The sequence below is a fragment of the Stegodyphus dumicola genome, chromosome 6, assembly GCF_044657685.1.
Source record: "Stegodyphus dumicola isolate Sdum_Otavi_A_Nest chromosome 6, ASM4465768v1".
NCBI classification, from domain to species: domain Eukaryota; kingdom Metazoa; phylum Arthropoda; class Arachnida; order Araneae; family Eresidae; genus Stegodyphus; species Stegodyphus dumicola.
In genome coordinates this window covers 24,541,027-24,556,458 of record NC_140773.1, presented here as the reverse complement: position 1 = coordinate 24,556,458, position 15,432 = coordinate 24,541,027, and the positions used below count along the sequence as shown (strand labels likewise).

The 15,432-nt window shown below is 31.4% G+C and overlaps 1 protein-coding gene across 5 annotated transcripts in view; it reads right to left on the bottom strand.

The window, feature by feature from the left end:
- Positions 1-1,824: 1,824 nt before the first annotated feature.
- The window catches only part of LOC118188359 (disintegrin and metalloproteinase domain-containing protein 11-like), a 346,872-nt gene continuing 333,264 nt past the window's right edge, over positions 1,825-15,432 (bottom strand). For all 5 annotated transcript variants that reach the window (XM_085818185.1, XM_085818187.1, XM_085818184.1 and 2 more), the window contains one exon: positions 1,825-12,988. In XM_085818185.1, the coding sequence (XP_085674311.1) occupies positions 12,959-12,988 (30 nt within the window). In that variant the 3' untranslated portion in view covers positions 1,825-12,958. The remainder of the gene's footprint in view (positions 12,989-15,432) is intronic.

The window sequence follows — 15,432 nt, the reverse complement described above, 5'->3', positions numbered from 1 at the left end:
GGACGAGTTGCATCGCCGAATTCAGGGGTGCGCTACCCGTGCAAAATCGGTGAATGAACTTCTATGTCTTCTCCAAGCCGAGTGGAAGAAAATACCACTAGCTGTCATACAAAGACTTGTGGAAAGTATGCCCCGGAGGGTCCACGCTGTAATTACCTCTCGTGGAGGCTCTACCAACTATTGATTTTGAACAAAGTTAGTTTTTCTTTTCTATCACAGGTGTCCAAATATTTATTGATAGTCAGTGTAATATCAAAAGATCAGCAAAGCCAAATCTAATATATTTTAGATTTGGCTTTGCTGTGTGCAGTCCGATAATTCTGATTTAGACTAAAGTAGGAACCAGCCGTTAGCTGAAATTGATTCATTCTGTTTGTACATACTATTTTGTGTTACTTAGCCATAAATGGTGGTTAGTTTGTGAGCACAGAGTGTGCATATTTCGTTCAGTTTAGTTAAAATAAAAAAGCTTGTTGTAACCATCGTCGGTAGTTATTTTTACTTCCTTGTACGAAGTAAAAAGGAAGTATTGTAATCGCGAAAAGTTTCAGGCAACATATTTCAACGAAAATATCCATTTTGACCGCTATACGTATCTCGCATAACTCAAAAACGAGTAGCCTCAGAACGTTGAAATTTTGTATATAGGACTGCTATAACATGTAGATGTGCACCTCGTATTTTGGTTGCAATCGGCCGCACCAAACGTATATATATATATTTATATATATATTCACTCTGTTACCCGGCTCAGTGATCTCAGTTTCTTTACTCTTATATGTTTGTAAATTGTATATTTTTTGCTATAAAAATGTTTGAATTATGTTGTTCTTATCTTCCAGTTAAGGTTTTTATGCCTTTAGTAAATCTGTATGCAATATTTTTAGAATTATCAGCAATTTTAAAGTTGTTTAATGTTTCTGATGGCGGCCATTGCTTGTTTATATTTGAAACAGCAGAATAGTGGATTTGTTGCCAATCTAGAGAAACTTAGCTTCGTAGCAATAAAGATAACGCCTTCATTTATTATTGCGAATTAAATGATGCTTAATCCTTTCTGGAATTTTTTCGAGGAAATAAGTGTTTAAGATTTACTTCGTAATTTTTAATACAGATATTTTGAGTTTTTAAGTATTTTTGCCTTGTCGCGATGTGAGAACTGAATTAATTGAATGAGAAGTACTCAATCGTCTGTGAAGAAACTGTTTCTTTTTTGTTTTATTTGAATTTCTTTTATACATCGTTCTAGCTTTATTATAGTATTTGAACAGAACATGTGGCAACGATTAGATAATTCTTTAAATGATATAAATTTTGTGCATTCTTAGTTATAATATGAACGACATATAATACTGTTAAGTGAACCTCGAGGCAGAGTGTCGCTATGGTAAACAAATAGAGTGAATTTTAAAGAATGCAATTATTCTATTGTGGTTTATGCGCTGTCGGCGAAGTAGATTTAATTCAATCCAATAAGTTTAAATGAAATGCAAGGAAAAAGGCGTATAATTTAATATTCCGTACAAGAAGTCACGTGGTGTACACATCAGACTTTTTAAAATTGTGTTACTGTCAAATTCAAAAGTCTGCACGATTTTAAAATTCACATTGTTACTGCCATAAAGACAGCAGCAAATTATAATTTGATGGAGCTATTGCATGAATTTTATTAATTTTCTTGATGTTGTTCAGACAGTTAAAGAAAGTTTGCGAATATTCTAAGTGACTAAATTAAAATAATCAAAATGATTAAAGGAATTTTTGATTTTCAACTAGAATTATGTTCTTTTAGTGCTTGTATAATGCAAGAGTAGTAGCATTCACTTAAGACATGATGAAGAAAAATTTTATTATAGGAATAAATAATTACATATGGGATCTACAAAAAATATTTACATACAACTTTAACAAGTCTTATAATGGCATATGAGATCAATATTTTTCTATAAAATATCTAATTAAATATAGTTTGAAATGCAAATAAATTGGTTCAAATATAACATGGAATAATTCGCAAGGGAAAAAAGTCTCACATATCTTTCTATACAGAGTTTACAGCAAAATGTAACTCTAAATCAGATCAACGAATAGAAAATTTTCTATCTTCATCCTTAAATAAACTTTCAGTTTAACGAACAGACTCTTAGTAACAGACTTCTGCGGGATTATTGCTATACAGAAAAGAAATATTTCCCTCATCAGTTAGTTTCCCTCATCTAATACGATCAGCACTTAGAATAGTTTTGCAATGAAATGAAGAGTTATTACTCATGAGAGTTACTAAGTGGTTATGTTTCATGATAATAAAAGACGTTAAACAATTAATTGCTTTATACTGCAAGCATTTAACTTACATTATATTATACAGGACAGACTAAGTTAAAGGGAAGTTAAAAACAATCGTATATATCTGATTGTGTTTTATTGTATTGTATACTAAGCTGTGGTAGAAACAGGGAATATTTTAAACAAACAAGCACCTTTGTGAGAAATTATATTTTACATAAAAAATAGTGATAAAAGTGAGCCATTGATGACAAAGAAAAACGTGATGAAAAAAAGCACCGGAAACCAGTTTTCTCCTTTTCTTAAAAGTGAACCAAACACATCCGAACAATCAAGGTTGCACAAACTGTTTGTTTACGGAATTAACAAATCTTTTGTTTTATTAATTTCAAATAGGTTAGGCTCCGCATTGCTTTCTCTTATGTACACCAAACATGTACCAATTATTTCAAAATCCTTAAAATATCATATTTCTATGTACAAAGATTTTACATTTTTTACAGTAGCCTTAGGAAACGATACATTTTTAATAAAGGATACTTATATACTAACTATGAAACGGCAGTAGGACATTCTTCTTCAATAACCGTCAGCAATCTTTCTCTATTCAAAACGAAATTTTAAAAGTACAAAACGTAACTGTACAGTACTATTCTATTGTTCGAAGTGCTAAACATTTTAAATGTGTTTGACTAGAAATACAAAATCTTCCTCCTCTCTAACTTCACCTTTATCATGAACTATACAAGTTAGATGAGTTTAACAATTTAACTTATTTATGAGCACGAGGAATAAATGTATAATATTATTTAATTTCTCCATTTTTAATACCATTACGAGTAGCTGTAAAGCGGCGATTTCAAGTGGAATAGTAATAATTGATTCTTTTAGATCCAAATGATGTTTAGATGTCTAACTTTACCTTAAAATCGATTTTTTGCGTTTTTTATATGTATTATTCATTTCACTCTTTGCATGTTTTACATTTTACATTAAACGCTTAAAAAGTCAATAAAAAGAAAGGAAAAAATTAAGTTTTATACCACTTTGTGTGTACTTTATCTATGTTTTCCCAATTTCTCCAGTGTTCATGCATTTGAGGAGCGAGAGAATTTTGTGCTAAAAACATGGCGATGAGTAAGCCACCCAGGTTTAGTTTTAAATTAAGTTTTTTTTTGGTTAAATTCTGTGAAAATTATGATTACGTTTATCCAAAATAGTTTTTATATAAAGCGCAAGTTCTTACAGCAGCTTGTTTTATATTGTTTGTTAACCCTACCAGCGGCTGAGTGGTAAAGTCGCTGAACACTGGTAGTTCGGTCCGAGGTTCGAATCCCGCGAACGGGCTGGCTGCATGGGCGTTTTCGTGGTTTTCCCATGTGTAACGTGTATACGAGTCAGTTTCCCTTAGAAAGTCCTCCAAGAAGGCATCCCTCCCCTTAGGCAGATGACTCTCGAGGCTTTGCCATAATCACACACACACTATATTATTTGTTAACATATGTTTCAGATTTCATGACTGAATAAGATGCATTTTTTAGTTAATAGAATGTTGATTTTGAAATGCTATAATGTTTAAAAAATTTTTGTAATTGTATTAAACAGAATAACATCTTTTTCTCTGTTGAAGTGAATTAACAAATTAAGTTAACTAAAAAAAAAAAAAAACAGTTTTTTCCTTGCCATATGGTACTTTGAATAGACTACTTTGAATCATATGTTACATTGACCTTTCTTGAAAAAATAAAAAAAAAGATCCTCCCCTTCTTTATTGCGACCAGAAATGTATGCATGTTTATGCATGCACATGTGCCCATATGTACGTATGTATACACACATACATACGTACGTACATATATACATGAACACATCCATCCATCCATGCACATACGCATTCATTTCTCTGAGTCCGGTTCAGATAACAGAAGAGTACCGTTAGTTTTTAGTGAATATCGAGGAAATTTTAGCTCAAAAACTAACTTTTGTCGCTTTTCTTTCAATGTTAAAGAAGTTTTGCAATAACTTCTAACCTCACAAAACGTGGAATTTAAAGAAAGAAATGAAGGAGAAAAATTCTATGCAATCAAATCAAGTACTATTTTTGACTAAAAACGATTGACTTTTTGATTTTACGGATAATATATTTTGTTAATTAAATCATTTTCACAAATAATGATCCGCTTAAGATTGTTTTACGAAAAACGAAACTTGTCTAAAACAGTGTAATTAACTACCTAAGACTTTTATAACGTAGCACTCAAAACACTAATGATAATCACTAATGCTTAAACACTAATGTTTATGGTTTCACTAATAAGTAAAACCATCTTCTCGGAAACCAAAACTATAGATGAATCCTATTTGAAAGTCATAGGTATGTTCAGTTGGTTTTAGGCGACAAAAACATCTAGCCTTTGGCAAATAAAGAATATCAGCAAGATATTATTTGGGGAATCAGTAGAAATTAACATTAAGATTCATTTCTTTATATGCAATATAAATATGTTAATAATATTTATTTTTTTTGTGCGTGTTTGTTTGCTTTATCAAATGAAATTTTCTGCAGCCATGTATTTTGTAAATTCACATGCAAAGTTTATATTTTATTTAAAAGAATCTTTTCTTAAAGAAAATCTACTTGTTTTAAGGATCCGCTACAACGTTTAGAACCTAATCTTTACGTCATACGAGGGATACCTGTATATTGTTTAATTAGAAAGGAAGAAAATTGCGGTAATTTCGGCTGTAATTTATTACGCATTTTGTTAATAGGTTTTTCCTCTCTTACCGTGCTTTAGTAATGCACATAATTTCTTGTTTCATTAAAATGCAAGCATCTTCAGTAACGCAGTATTTTCTAAGCGAAAACATTGCTGCTTTTTTGTAAGCAAATTTTCTATGCAAGAAAAGTTATATTAAGCACAGATTTACTGGAGACTAATTATATTGTGTATATATATATAATGTTGTATGAACTTAAATCCATTTAGTGCGAATACAAGTTATTATTACTTGCGCAATTGCTGCAAAGTTAGTTAATAATAATTTATTTCCTAAACAGTATTGATTAATTGACTATATTATCTCCTAAGTTTAATTAAAGTAGAATTATTTTAAAAGTGTGCATCCATACTGGTAAGTTATATTTTGAAAGATGTTTTGAAGTAATTTGAAAGCAAAATGTTAATAATGTTTTAACGGGGACTGGAGTTAAATCATCACGAAGAATAATATATCAATTGTAAAAGGAAAAAAGAGAGATATAATCATGAAAGGATTATCTAGAGGAAACTTAAAATAACTTCGCCTACTTACAATTTTCTGTAGGAGGCTACTCATCACCAGTTTATAGTTAGTGGTATGGAAAAGGGGAAAAAAAAGTATATGACATTTTAGCAACTCTTTACACATACGCAAAAGTAAGATTTGAAAGAACACTTCATTTTAAATAATAATGAAAAATACCATATATGTTTAAGAATAATGTTTCTTCAATTTTTATTCTGATATAGCAATGCTTTCACTTAAGCTGGCAGTTGAAAATTGCTGTAAGACAAGCAAAAGGCAGAAACTTTTAGCTAGACACTGTTCATGCTAACGCTGGTATATAGGAAATGCAACTAACAAAGACTTGTTTTTATAATCTATGTGTTGAATACCTGCGCATTCGAAGTTGTGCGAGGCGATTTGTGGGACTGCTAAATCCACTGATGATAACACACTATTGTTATATTTATTTCACCATAAGTAAAGATGCTTGTAACTTTCTTAATCGGAAATTATGTTTTCATTCATATACATCTAATTCATTTTACTGGGAATCCCATTTACAGGAAAAAAATAAAAAAATAATAAATTCAGGGTTATTCAAAGCATTTGACTCAAATTCCGATGAATATAATTATGCTCCGGTAGCAGATTTAATTTGGTACATATCTAAGAAAAAAGGAGATCTTTGAGTTTTAGAATGTTACCAAAGTTCTGACGTAGAAATTAATGCTTTCTTAACGAAATATTCTTATTGAATCATTTGGAATGGACACGGTGGTGATTTACCGTCAGCAATTTACTAAATGTCTTCCCACGTGGCTAAATTGTTTTCCAATTTTCGCCATCTTTTTTAAACGTCACACTTTTACCAAGTCATGTATTTATATGATCCTATTTTCTCGTCGTCTAAAAGCACTATTGTAAAACATTGAACCATCAAAAGAGTTCTTTAGAAAAGCAGTGATGATCGGTTTATGCCACATTTACTCAAAAGCCATCAGAATTTTAAAAGCTGCATTTCCTCGTATTATAGACACTATAATAAAAGATAAGTTAGGGCAAGTGTGACAAACATTTGAATATCTTTTTATGTTGAGAATTTAAATTAAAGGAAGTCACTTAGAGCACTCATAAGTAAAATCTGAGCAATTGTTCTCTGATTTCATTTACCTGTTTCTTCTGTAAATTTAACATTTTAAAAAAAGGAAGGCATTAAAATTGAGTCAATGAATGTGAATAACCCTTACTATTATTATGCGCATTGTGCCTTTTTATTTCATTTTAATAAGAATATAAAATATTTTAAATTACATTTCCAAAGAACTGAAAATGCTAAAAAATAGCATATTATGAAAGAATTTCATTGATGTCTTTATTTTATTTGTTATGTTTTGTGTTATTTTTATATACTTATTATTATTTTTTTTTGCATATTAAATGTAAATACATGCCTCATTAAATTTATTAAATATAAATTCCTGTTTCTTTCAAAATCAGTTATAGATTAAATCAATTAGCTCACTACTGCTCTACAGAGATTTCAACTCCTTTACAGAGGCACACACCTCTCTCATCTTAGCCTTTGCGGATAATATCTTTTGTAAACGAAAACCTTTTACTGTAAGGCAGCGTTTCTCAACCTTGAAGTAACACTTATATCATAGGAAACGTCTACATTAAAACTTTTATTCATAATCATATGAACTATTTCTGAAACTTCCTTAAAAATAAATTAATGAGAGAAAAACATACACACACAATATATATTTGTAAGCTTGATTCAGCGGAAAATAGCTCGCGAATTTTTTAAACAAAATAAATAAAACGAATAAATAAAATAAAACGAAACTAAAAAAATAGATAACTAAGACTGATATCTAACTGCCTGTTTAACCCTTTGCGGCACAGTGTGTCCGGTCTGGACACACCTAAAAATTTCCTTCTCTACGCACAGAAAAATTGAATGAAAAAGGATTTATAGGTTACTCTGAACCTTCTTTAAATAAAGCAGGTAGTAGATGGCAGCTCAACACAAATCAGTCCATATATTTTAGCCATGTTTAGTTTTCTAAGACCGTCATTTTTCAAAGAAATCTTCCAGATTATTTTAGGGTATAAAAGGAATTGTTCGAAAAGAAACTTCTATGTTATTTTTTGGCTGTATGCTAATATCCTTATTCTACATTAGTTTTAAATTTTTACCTTGAAATCTTACTTAAAATCAAACGGCGAACCCTAGGTGTGCCCAGACCGGGCTCACCGATCATCTAGGACAACTGAGAGTCTGTCTTCTTTGTTTCTCCGCATCTCATCGGTCAGTTCATTGACAACAATGCTCGTTTGAGCACTCTTTTCCAAACTCTATTCAATCAGTGTGCCACTTTGGGCACACCCACAGAATTAAAACGATGAGTGCTATCTTCACAAAATTTTACTTGTGTACTCCTCTTGGCCTAATTAGAATGCCTACCTTTTTTTTAAAATAAAAACTCCGACTTTAAGAGGTAGTGTGCCGGAAAGGATTAAGAGACACTTTGTAGAAGTTTTAATTTACATAAAGCATATCATTAGCTGGAATACTCCTCCAAACATAGCAAAATGAATAAAAATAAATAAATATAAGTAACTAGTATTCTGCACAACATATATAAGCAGAAGTAAAATATATAGCAATAAATACAATTACTTAATCAGTGTTGAGAAAGTTTTCTATCCTCTGGAAATTTCTGCGGTTTTTCGATGATAAATACAAATGAAGCAGTACAAAAACATAAAAAATTTCATAGAATAACATAAGCACCATTTTGTTCTACGGCATTTTCTCATCTCATCTCTGTAGCAGCCGGAAAGCTTTCTTAAAAAGTGCCATTATATTTATTCATAAGGAATTTATTGAGGTGCTGTTTGAGAATCTCCAAAGATATGAACTCCAGGCCAGAGAATTTTGAAGTGATCTGAAGAGATTAAATCCAAAGGGACAAGATCTAGTGAAAATGGGGGGGGGGTGACACAAAACATATCAGCCATATTCAAAAAGCATTTGTATGGTATTCATTGAAATGTGGGACCAAACTTCGTGATGGAGTGCTTCGTGAATCGTGATGGAGTGCAACACTTGGCAAATGGGTGGCTCTGGGCGCTTTGCCATAATTTCTGCTTTTAAAGCCTGCCTTTGGGAACATTATTTTTTCGAATTTATAGTTATTTGTTATCTGGTCACAACAGTTCATGGCACACAGTTCCTCTATAACCTGACAAAAGCAACTCCCCCTTGATGTTACTAAAGGAAGTTTTTTTTTTTTTTTTTTTTTAACTTACCCCATGACCGTTTTCTTGTAATTTTATTGCATAGTATTTATATTTCATCTCCACTAATGATTTGTTTCGAAAAAGAAGATTTATTCCATGTTCATCAAATAATCACATGTTAAAACTCGACCAAGCATGTCCTGCGCTGCTAAAGTATGGGGTACATCGCAGCAGCGTACACACTCAGTGTTTTTCATGATAATGTGTTGTACTTTTTGGAATATTTATTCTATCCGATAGTTCCCGAGCTGTATAACTTAGATTTTCAGCAATATTTCTTCAATAAGATCTTTGTACAGAAGTACGGTCATCCAGAGCGGACATCATTTTCGAGACATATTTACAGAACACCTTCGAACAGACACAACACTTTTTATGTATTTTCTTAGAAGTTTCACTAACATTTTCCCCACTTTTTAAAGATAAAAATGCATAATATGGCACAAATGAAACTTTGATTCTTCATTCCTAGTACTGCACTGAAACAAAAATTATGCCAGAATTACACAGATTGAGCAGAAAAGACCGTCAGCAGTACAAAATAATTAGAAAGAAACGTACATCGACTTGAAAAGTTGCAGAACGTTCCGGATGACCCAATGTAATGTGAATCAATATAAAATTTTATGTGAAAATATTAAATGTAATATGTGACAAAGAAATGATATTTTTGAACCCAGTTTAGGCGATTTAATGTGAAACGTTATAAAAGAACATTTTTATCCTCCAAACTGGAATCAAAAATAACATTTCTTTCACACATATTATATTTAAATCCTTAATATAACACTTGTCAAAGAAATGTGGCATTCCTTTTGATAAACAAATATTTAATCTTTATTTATAGAAGAATATTTAGCAACTTATTCTGATACACTAGAGGTCTGGGGAATAAGGTTGAGAAACGCTGATGTACACTCAGCACATACACACAAAAAAAGACACAGTTGATATATCTCCTTTTCTAAGATTGACGAAATTTAACGGGTAGATTGAAAAAATTTAAAATTGCATTTTTCATATCTTGAAAGCGCGATTTAGTATATATATAGTAGTGTTCTTACATAGGAATTGTGACACAAAATTGGACTTTTTCTGAAACAAAAAAAGTGATTTTTTTCCCATATTTTGATTCCACTACTCAAATTATGTCAAAGTGCCAAGTTTTGTAAAAATCGCACAGGTAGTTTTTAGATAATTAGCTCTTAAAATTTCAGTTCCTCAACATTAATTAAATTTGGTATATATTATAATTCGAAATTTAAGTTCAGATAAAATTCGCAAGTAATTTTTGATTTATTTTTAAAATTTGTATTTTTTAGTAATTTTTGTACATTTTTAGAAAAACATTTTTAATTATAGCCTATAAAATTTTTACCATCACCTTAAAGTTGATGTATTTATAGGAATACCTGAAAAAAAAAATTAGAATTTCTATTGAAAAACTCCTAAAATATACGTGAATTTATATACAAGCTCGTTTTGAAATTTGGGACATTTGTTACAGGCGGGGCCCACCAGCGGCCGAGCGGTAAAGTCGCTGAACACCGGTAGTTCGGTCCGAGGTTCGAATCCCACGAACGGGCTGGCTGCATGGGCGTTTCCGTGGTTTTCCTCATGTGTAACGTGTATACGAGCCAGTTTCCCTTAGAAAGTCCTCCCCATCCATCCCCTTAGGCAGATAGTCCTAGTGTGCTTTGCCATAATTAAATAAGCCAAACTATTGTTATAGGCGTTAATGACGTCAAATGGGATTTAAAACACTTTGTTAAATTACGTGAAAAAAATGAACGATGCACGTTTTTTTTTTTTTTTTTTCCCCTCCTTGCACAAAAAAATAGATAGGAAATTAGGTTAACGATTTCCAGTTCTTGGAAAGAATTTTGCCAGTTCTTGGCGCAAGCTGAAAAAAGTGTGCCAATTTAAAATTTTAAATTTCTCGGTAAGTTTCTCATCCAGTTTTACAAAATTTAAACTTGAAAGCATATTTCCAGTCGTAGAACCAAAATATGGAAAAAATTGCTACGTCATTTCAGAAAAAGTCCAATTTTCTGTCAAAATAAGTATGCTAGAACAATACAATATATAAATCTAATATATATCCTAAGTTACGCTTTCGAGACATGAAAAACTCAAATTAAATTTCATCAATCGGTCCAGTAGAAGAGAGATATAGAACTGTCCCATTCTTGGGGAAATGTGTGAGCAGAATGTACAATTTATGTTCCACAAGACACTTTTTAAGTTCTTCCTTTAATTTTTAGTCATGCATATAGTATAAAAGACACTTTTATAACCTTACTCTTTGAAATTTCAGTCTAATAAAACTTTCAGTGCAAGTACCGTTTGTTTCCCTTTGTTATTTAATAATTGCTGATTACGATTTTAGCTGAGTAGTTGATTTAAAAGACTGAAAGCTAACGGCTCACACCATTTATATATTTTAAAATTCTATCTATGTTAGTTACAAAGCAAGTGTAACAGGCATAATATGGAACATTTTCCATTTATTTCGTAAATATTAGGCATTAGTTTTTTTGACTATAATTATTCCGTAAAAATATTCTATACTCAGTAAAGAATTTATGATTTTCTGTTTCCTAATTTGGAACACATGTTAACAAATCTCAATGTGCTACTTTTTATAGAATGCATAAAATGAACTACATTATTTAATTGGATGTCTATAGAAGTCTAGTGATATACTTTTTTTGTACTTTTTGCCAGATAAAGTGCCAATATCTAAAACTGATATCGCCAATGGGATCTGCGCACTTCTCCGCAAACAGGAAATACTGGCTTTGGAGTTTAAATATTGTCAAGCTGTTAGACTCTTCTTTATAGAAGGTCTTAACTTTGAAAGACTCTGAATTCATTCGTACTGTAGAGCAAGTGTTTGTTCGATCCCTTTAGTAACACATAAACACAACTAGAGTTTACGTACTATTCCCTTATATCCAAAACGCGTACACCGCAACGGCTATCTATTTGGGGCAACTCCTCATACGACCTCTAGATTTAGTTATATAACTTTATATTACTTTTTTACATTTTGTGCGTAACATGCAAAATGTCCACGTTTAGCTATTCCTTAATTAATTCTTTAGTTTGGAAGCAACCATAATTCTGAAAGTGACTGGTATATCTAATTAGCTGTTGCTGCCATGTGGTATTTAAACTTTAAGAGGAATCTAAACGTAATTTTATTGGGATATTCGTATTGTAAAAATATGTATTTCTAGATTCAGGCTTAATAAGATCGAAAACACAGGTTTCAGGTAAGTTTAGAATTTATATATTGCTGTTATCTTGTGTTGATTTTTCTGCAATACCAGCGGGAAATCGGAGTGTCTTAAAGTTAGCTGTGCTTTACTTGGGTGGATTGCGATGCTTCAAATTGCATCTAGATATACACACGTTTCAGATTTAAAAGGGTGGTCACACATGATCATACTTAAATATCATACAAAGAATATGAATAAAAATGAAAGCGTCAAATGGAATGTTATTGCGTTCTCCTGTTTAGTACACTGGTCCCTCTTTGCACTCTCTAAATTAGAAGCCCATTTTGATCAGAAAAGTTGATGCATTGGAACTACTTCTTCGGCAAACAGTTATAAACATATTTTTGAACCGCAAATCGTTGCTGTGCTTCATCTGCGGCAGGAAGATATAAACGGCGTCTGTGATGAGTTTTGACAAGATGGCTGACCTGCAGCCGATGACAGCATGAACTCGCGGCCAGCTCTTTAGTTTATCTTAGCACTGTATTTTCTGTATTCTAATATAACAGATGGACAATGTCCGAGTTTTCCAGCAAGCATGATCGTGTGTATCCACTCATGAATGTCATCTCCACAGGGTTTTTATTTTTTCCCTTATTTGTTACACTTTGGCTCGGCAGCATTGAATATTTTTTCGCTTCAACTCATTGCGCCGTGGATATATTATTAATACTTATATTAGTCTTGTTTAGAAAAGCTACGCCATTTTGCGTAGAAACAGACCAGATCTTTGTCCGAATTAGCACACTCCTTCGGGACCTTCGGAGATGTGTGGCAAGGGGGGATATCTGGGCTGATCTTGTGTGCAGTTACCATCGCTGTGTTCGTAAAGATGACATCTGAAACAGTAGTTGAACAAGTGAGAGAATATAACACATGAATTCAATGACACACCAAAAATGCAGTATTATTTGCAGAACTGAAAATGCAAACTTCGAAATTGGTTCAAATACAAGGTAACGAAAATTAACGGGCAGTACATTTATATATATATATATATGTTACCGTGAAAGACCGAAATTGGAGAATGTCGACTTTCACCGGAGAATGTCAACATTCAAATACGTCGATGAAAGATCGAATATTGCATTACCTTTATATTACTTTTTTACATTTTGTGCGTAACATGCAAAATGTCCACGTTTAGCTATTCCTTAATTAATTCTTTAGTTTGGAAGCAACCATGATTCTGAAAGTGGCTGGTATATCTAATTAGCTGTTGCTGCCATGTGGTATTTAAACTTTAAGGGGAATCTAAACGTAATTTTATTGGGATATTCGTATTGTAAAAATATGTATTTCTAGATTCAGACTCAATAGGATCGATAACACAGGTACGTTTAGAATTTATATATTGCTGTTATTTTGTGTTGATTTTTCTGCAATACCAGCGGGAAATCGGAGTGTCTTAAAGTTATCTGTGCTTTACTTGGGTGGATTGCGATGCTTAAAATTGCATCTAAATACACTCACGTTTCAGATTTAAAAGGGTGGTCACACATGATCATACTTAAATATCATACAAAGAATATGAATAAATACATTCGGACCCTCACCGGTGTATATCGACAGTCACAGATATGTTCTGGTGTAGGTCCAAAATTGAGGTCATAAAGTATCATAATAGTTTAAGTTGCTGCAATAAATAAGATTTTAATCACATAATTTAGTAAGTTTCTTATTACTATTATTTTACTTTCTCATTTAGAACGTACTGTATAATTAAGTAAGTTTTTAACTTCTATTACTTTCCTTTCTCATTTTGAATGTACCGTGGGTTTTAACTTCTTATGTTCTTAAGTTCTTATTTTAACACTCAAGTGCGTTTTTTCGGGGCTGAATTACGGAGAAGAAAATATAATGTTGAAAATATATGTTGAACATTCACCATTAGTACATGGTGAATGTCGACATTGACCGGTGTAAGTCAGAAATAAGAGTATTTGGAAAATATTTCGGACATACACCAAGAGACTAGGTGATTGTTGACATTCACCGGGGAAAGTCGACATTCTCCGGATTTCGGTGTTTCACCGTAACATATATATTTATATGAATTTTGTCAAATGTATACGTATATATTCTGAGAAATATATTTTCACGTTTATAAAAAGCAATATTTGTGATTGACTGAACTATATCCTTTATGTGTCTATCATAAAGTAATTATAGGAACATAAGTAATTGTTCAAAGTATTCTCCTTTTAACTCGATGCAGTCTTCTGCTCAAAGAATAGTACATTAACATGTTTTGTTCGTTATTTCGCTTTCGCCCTTCCATATTTATCCGCATAAATTACTTTCTTTAAAATATTTCACAAAAAAAGGTCGATTAAAAACATTCCCTTAGAATTTTACTATATCACTTCATAAATGCATTTATTTATATCAGTGCTAAGATCGGGTCATATTCGGCATATTTCGTTGCCCTATTAATTCTGCAAAACCTTGTATTCTATAGTAGTTTTCAAACATTAAGATCTTAAAAAGTTACCAGATTAAAATTAAAGTACTATTGAATCTATACGTAATTACTTTATATAGCTTCAAGAGAATTGTAATTCCTACAAGTTAAAATTTTCGAAGGAAAAAAATTAGCTACTAGATTTTGATTAATTTGAATAGTACTGACACAGAAAATTTGTTATTTAAATTTTAAGAAGAATTTTGTATTTTCATTTAGTTTTCGTGACAGAACGAAACTACTAAAAAATCTGCCTCTAATTATTTATTTGCTTTCTTACAGTTTTTAATGAAGTGGATTTGTAGTTTAGTTTCAATAAAAATATTTAAAATCAAGTTTAAGAAACGTTTCAACGTTTAAGAAAACAAATACAAATTTAAAACTTTTTTCAGTGACGAACAGGAATTAAGAAATTTTAAAGACAATAAATTATTTTATTTTCATATTTTCACTATTTTTGCTTCTTTAATATTTAAGAATTAATAATAATAATTTTTCATATTTCTTATTAAAATTTAAAACACAAATTTAATGCCATTATATGTTATTAATTTAGCTGTTAAACACTTAATTTACATAAGTATCAACATTCTCGAATATAGGTGTTAATTTTGATACAGTTCAATATTTCGGAGAAAAAGGGCATTGAAATATGATCAACAAGAGATGAATAACTTAATTTTTTCCTTCCCCATCTTTCTTGTAATTTTGATTTAGCTGCATCTTTCTATCCACGCAGTTACAGATGAGAAACAGTTTATACAGTTACAGATGAGAAAAACGCAAAGAACAGGAAAACTGTAAGATGGGAAAATTAAC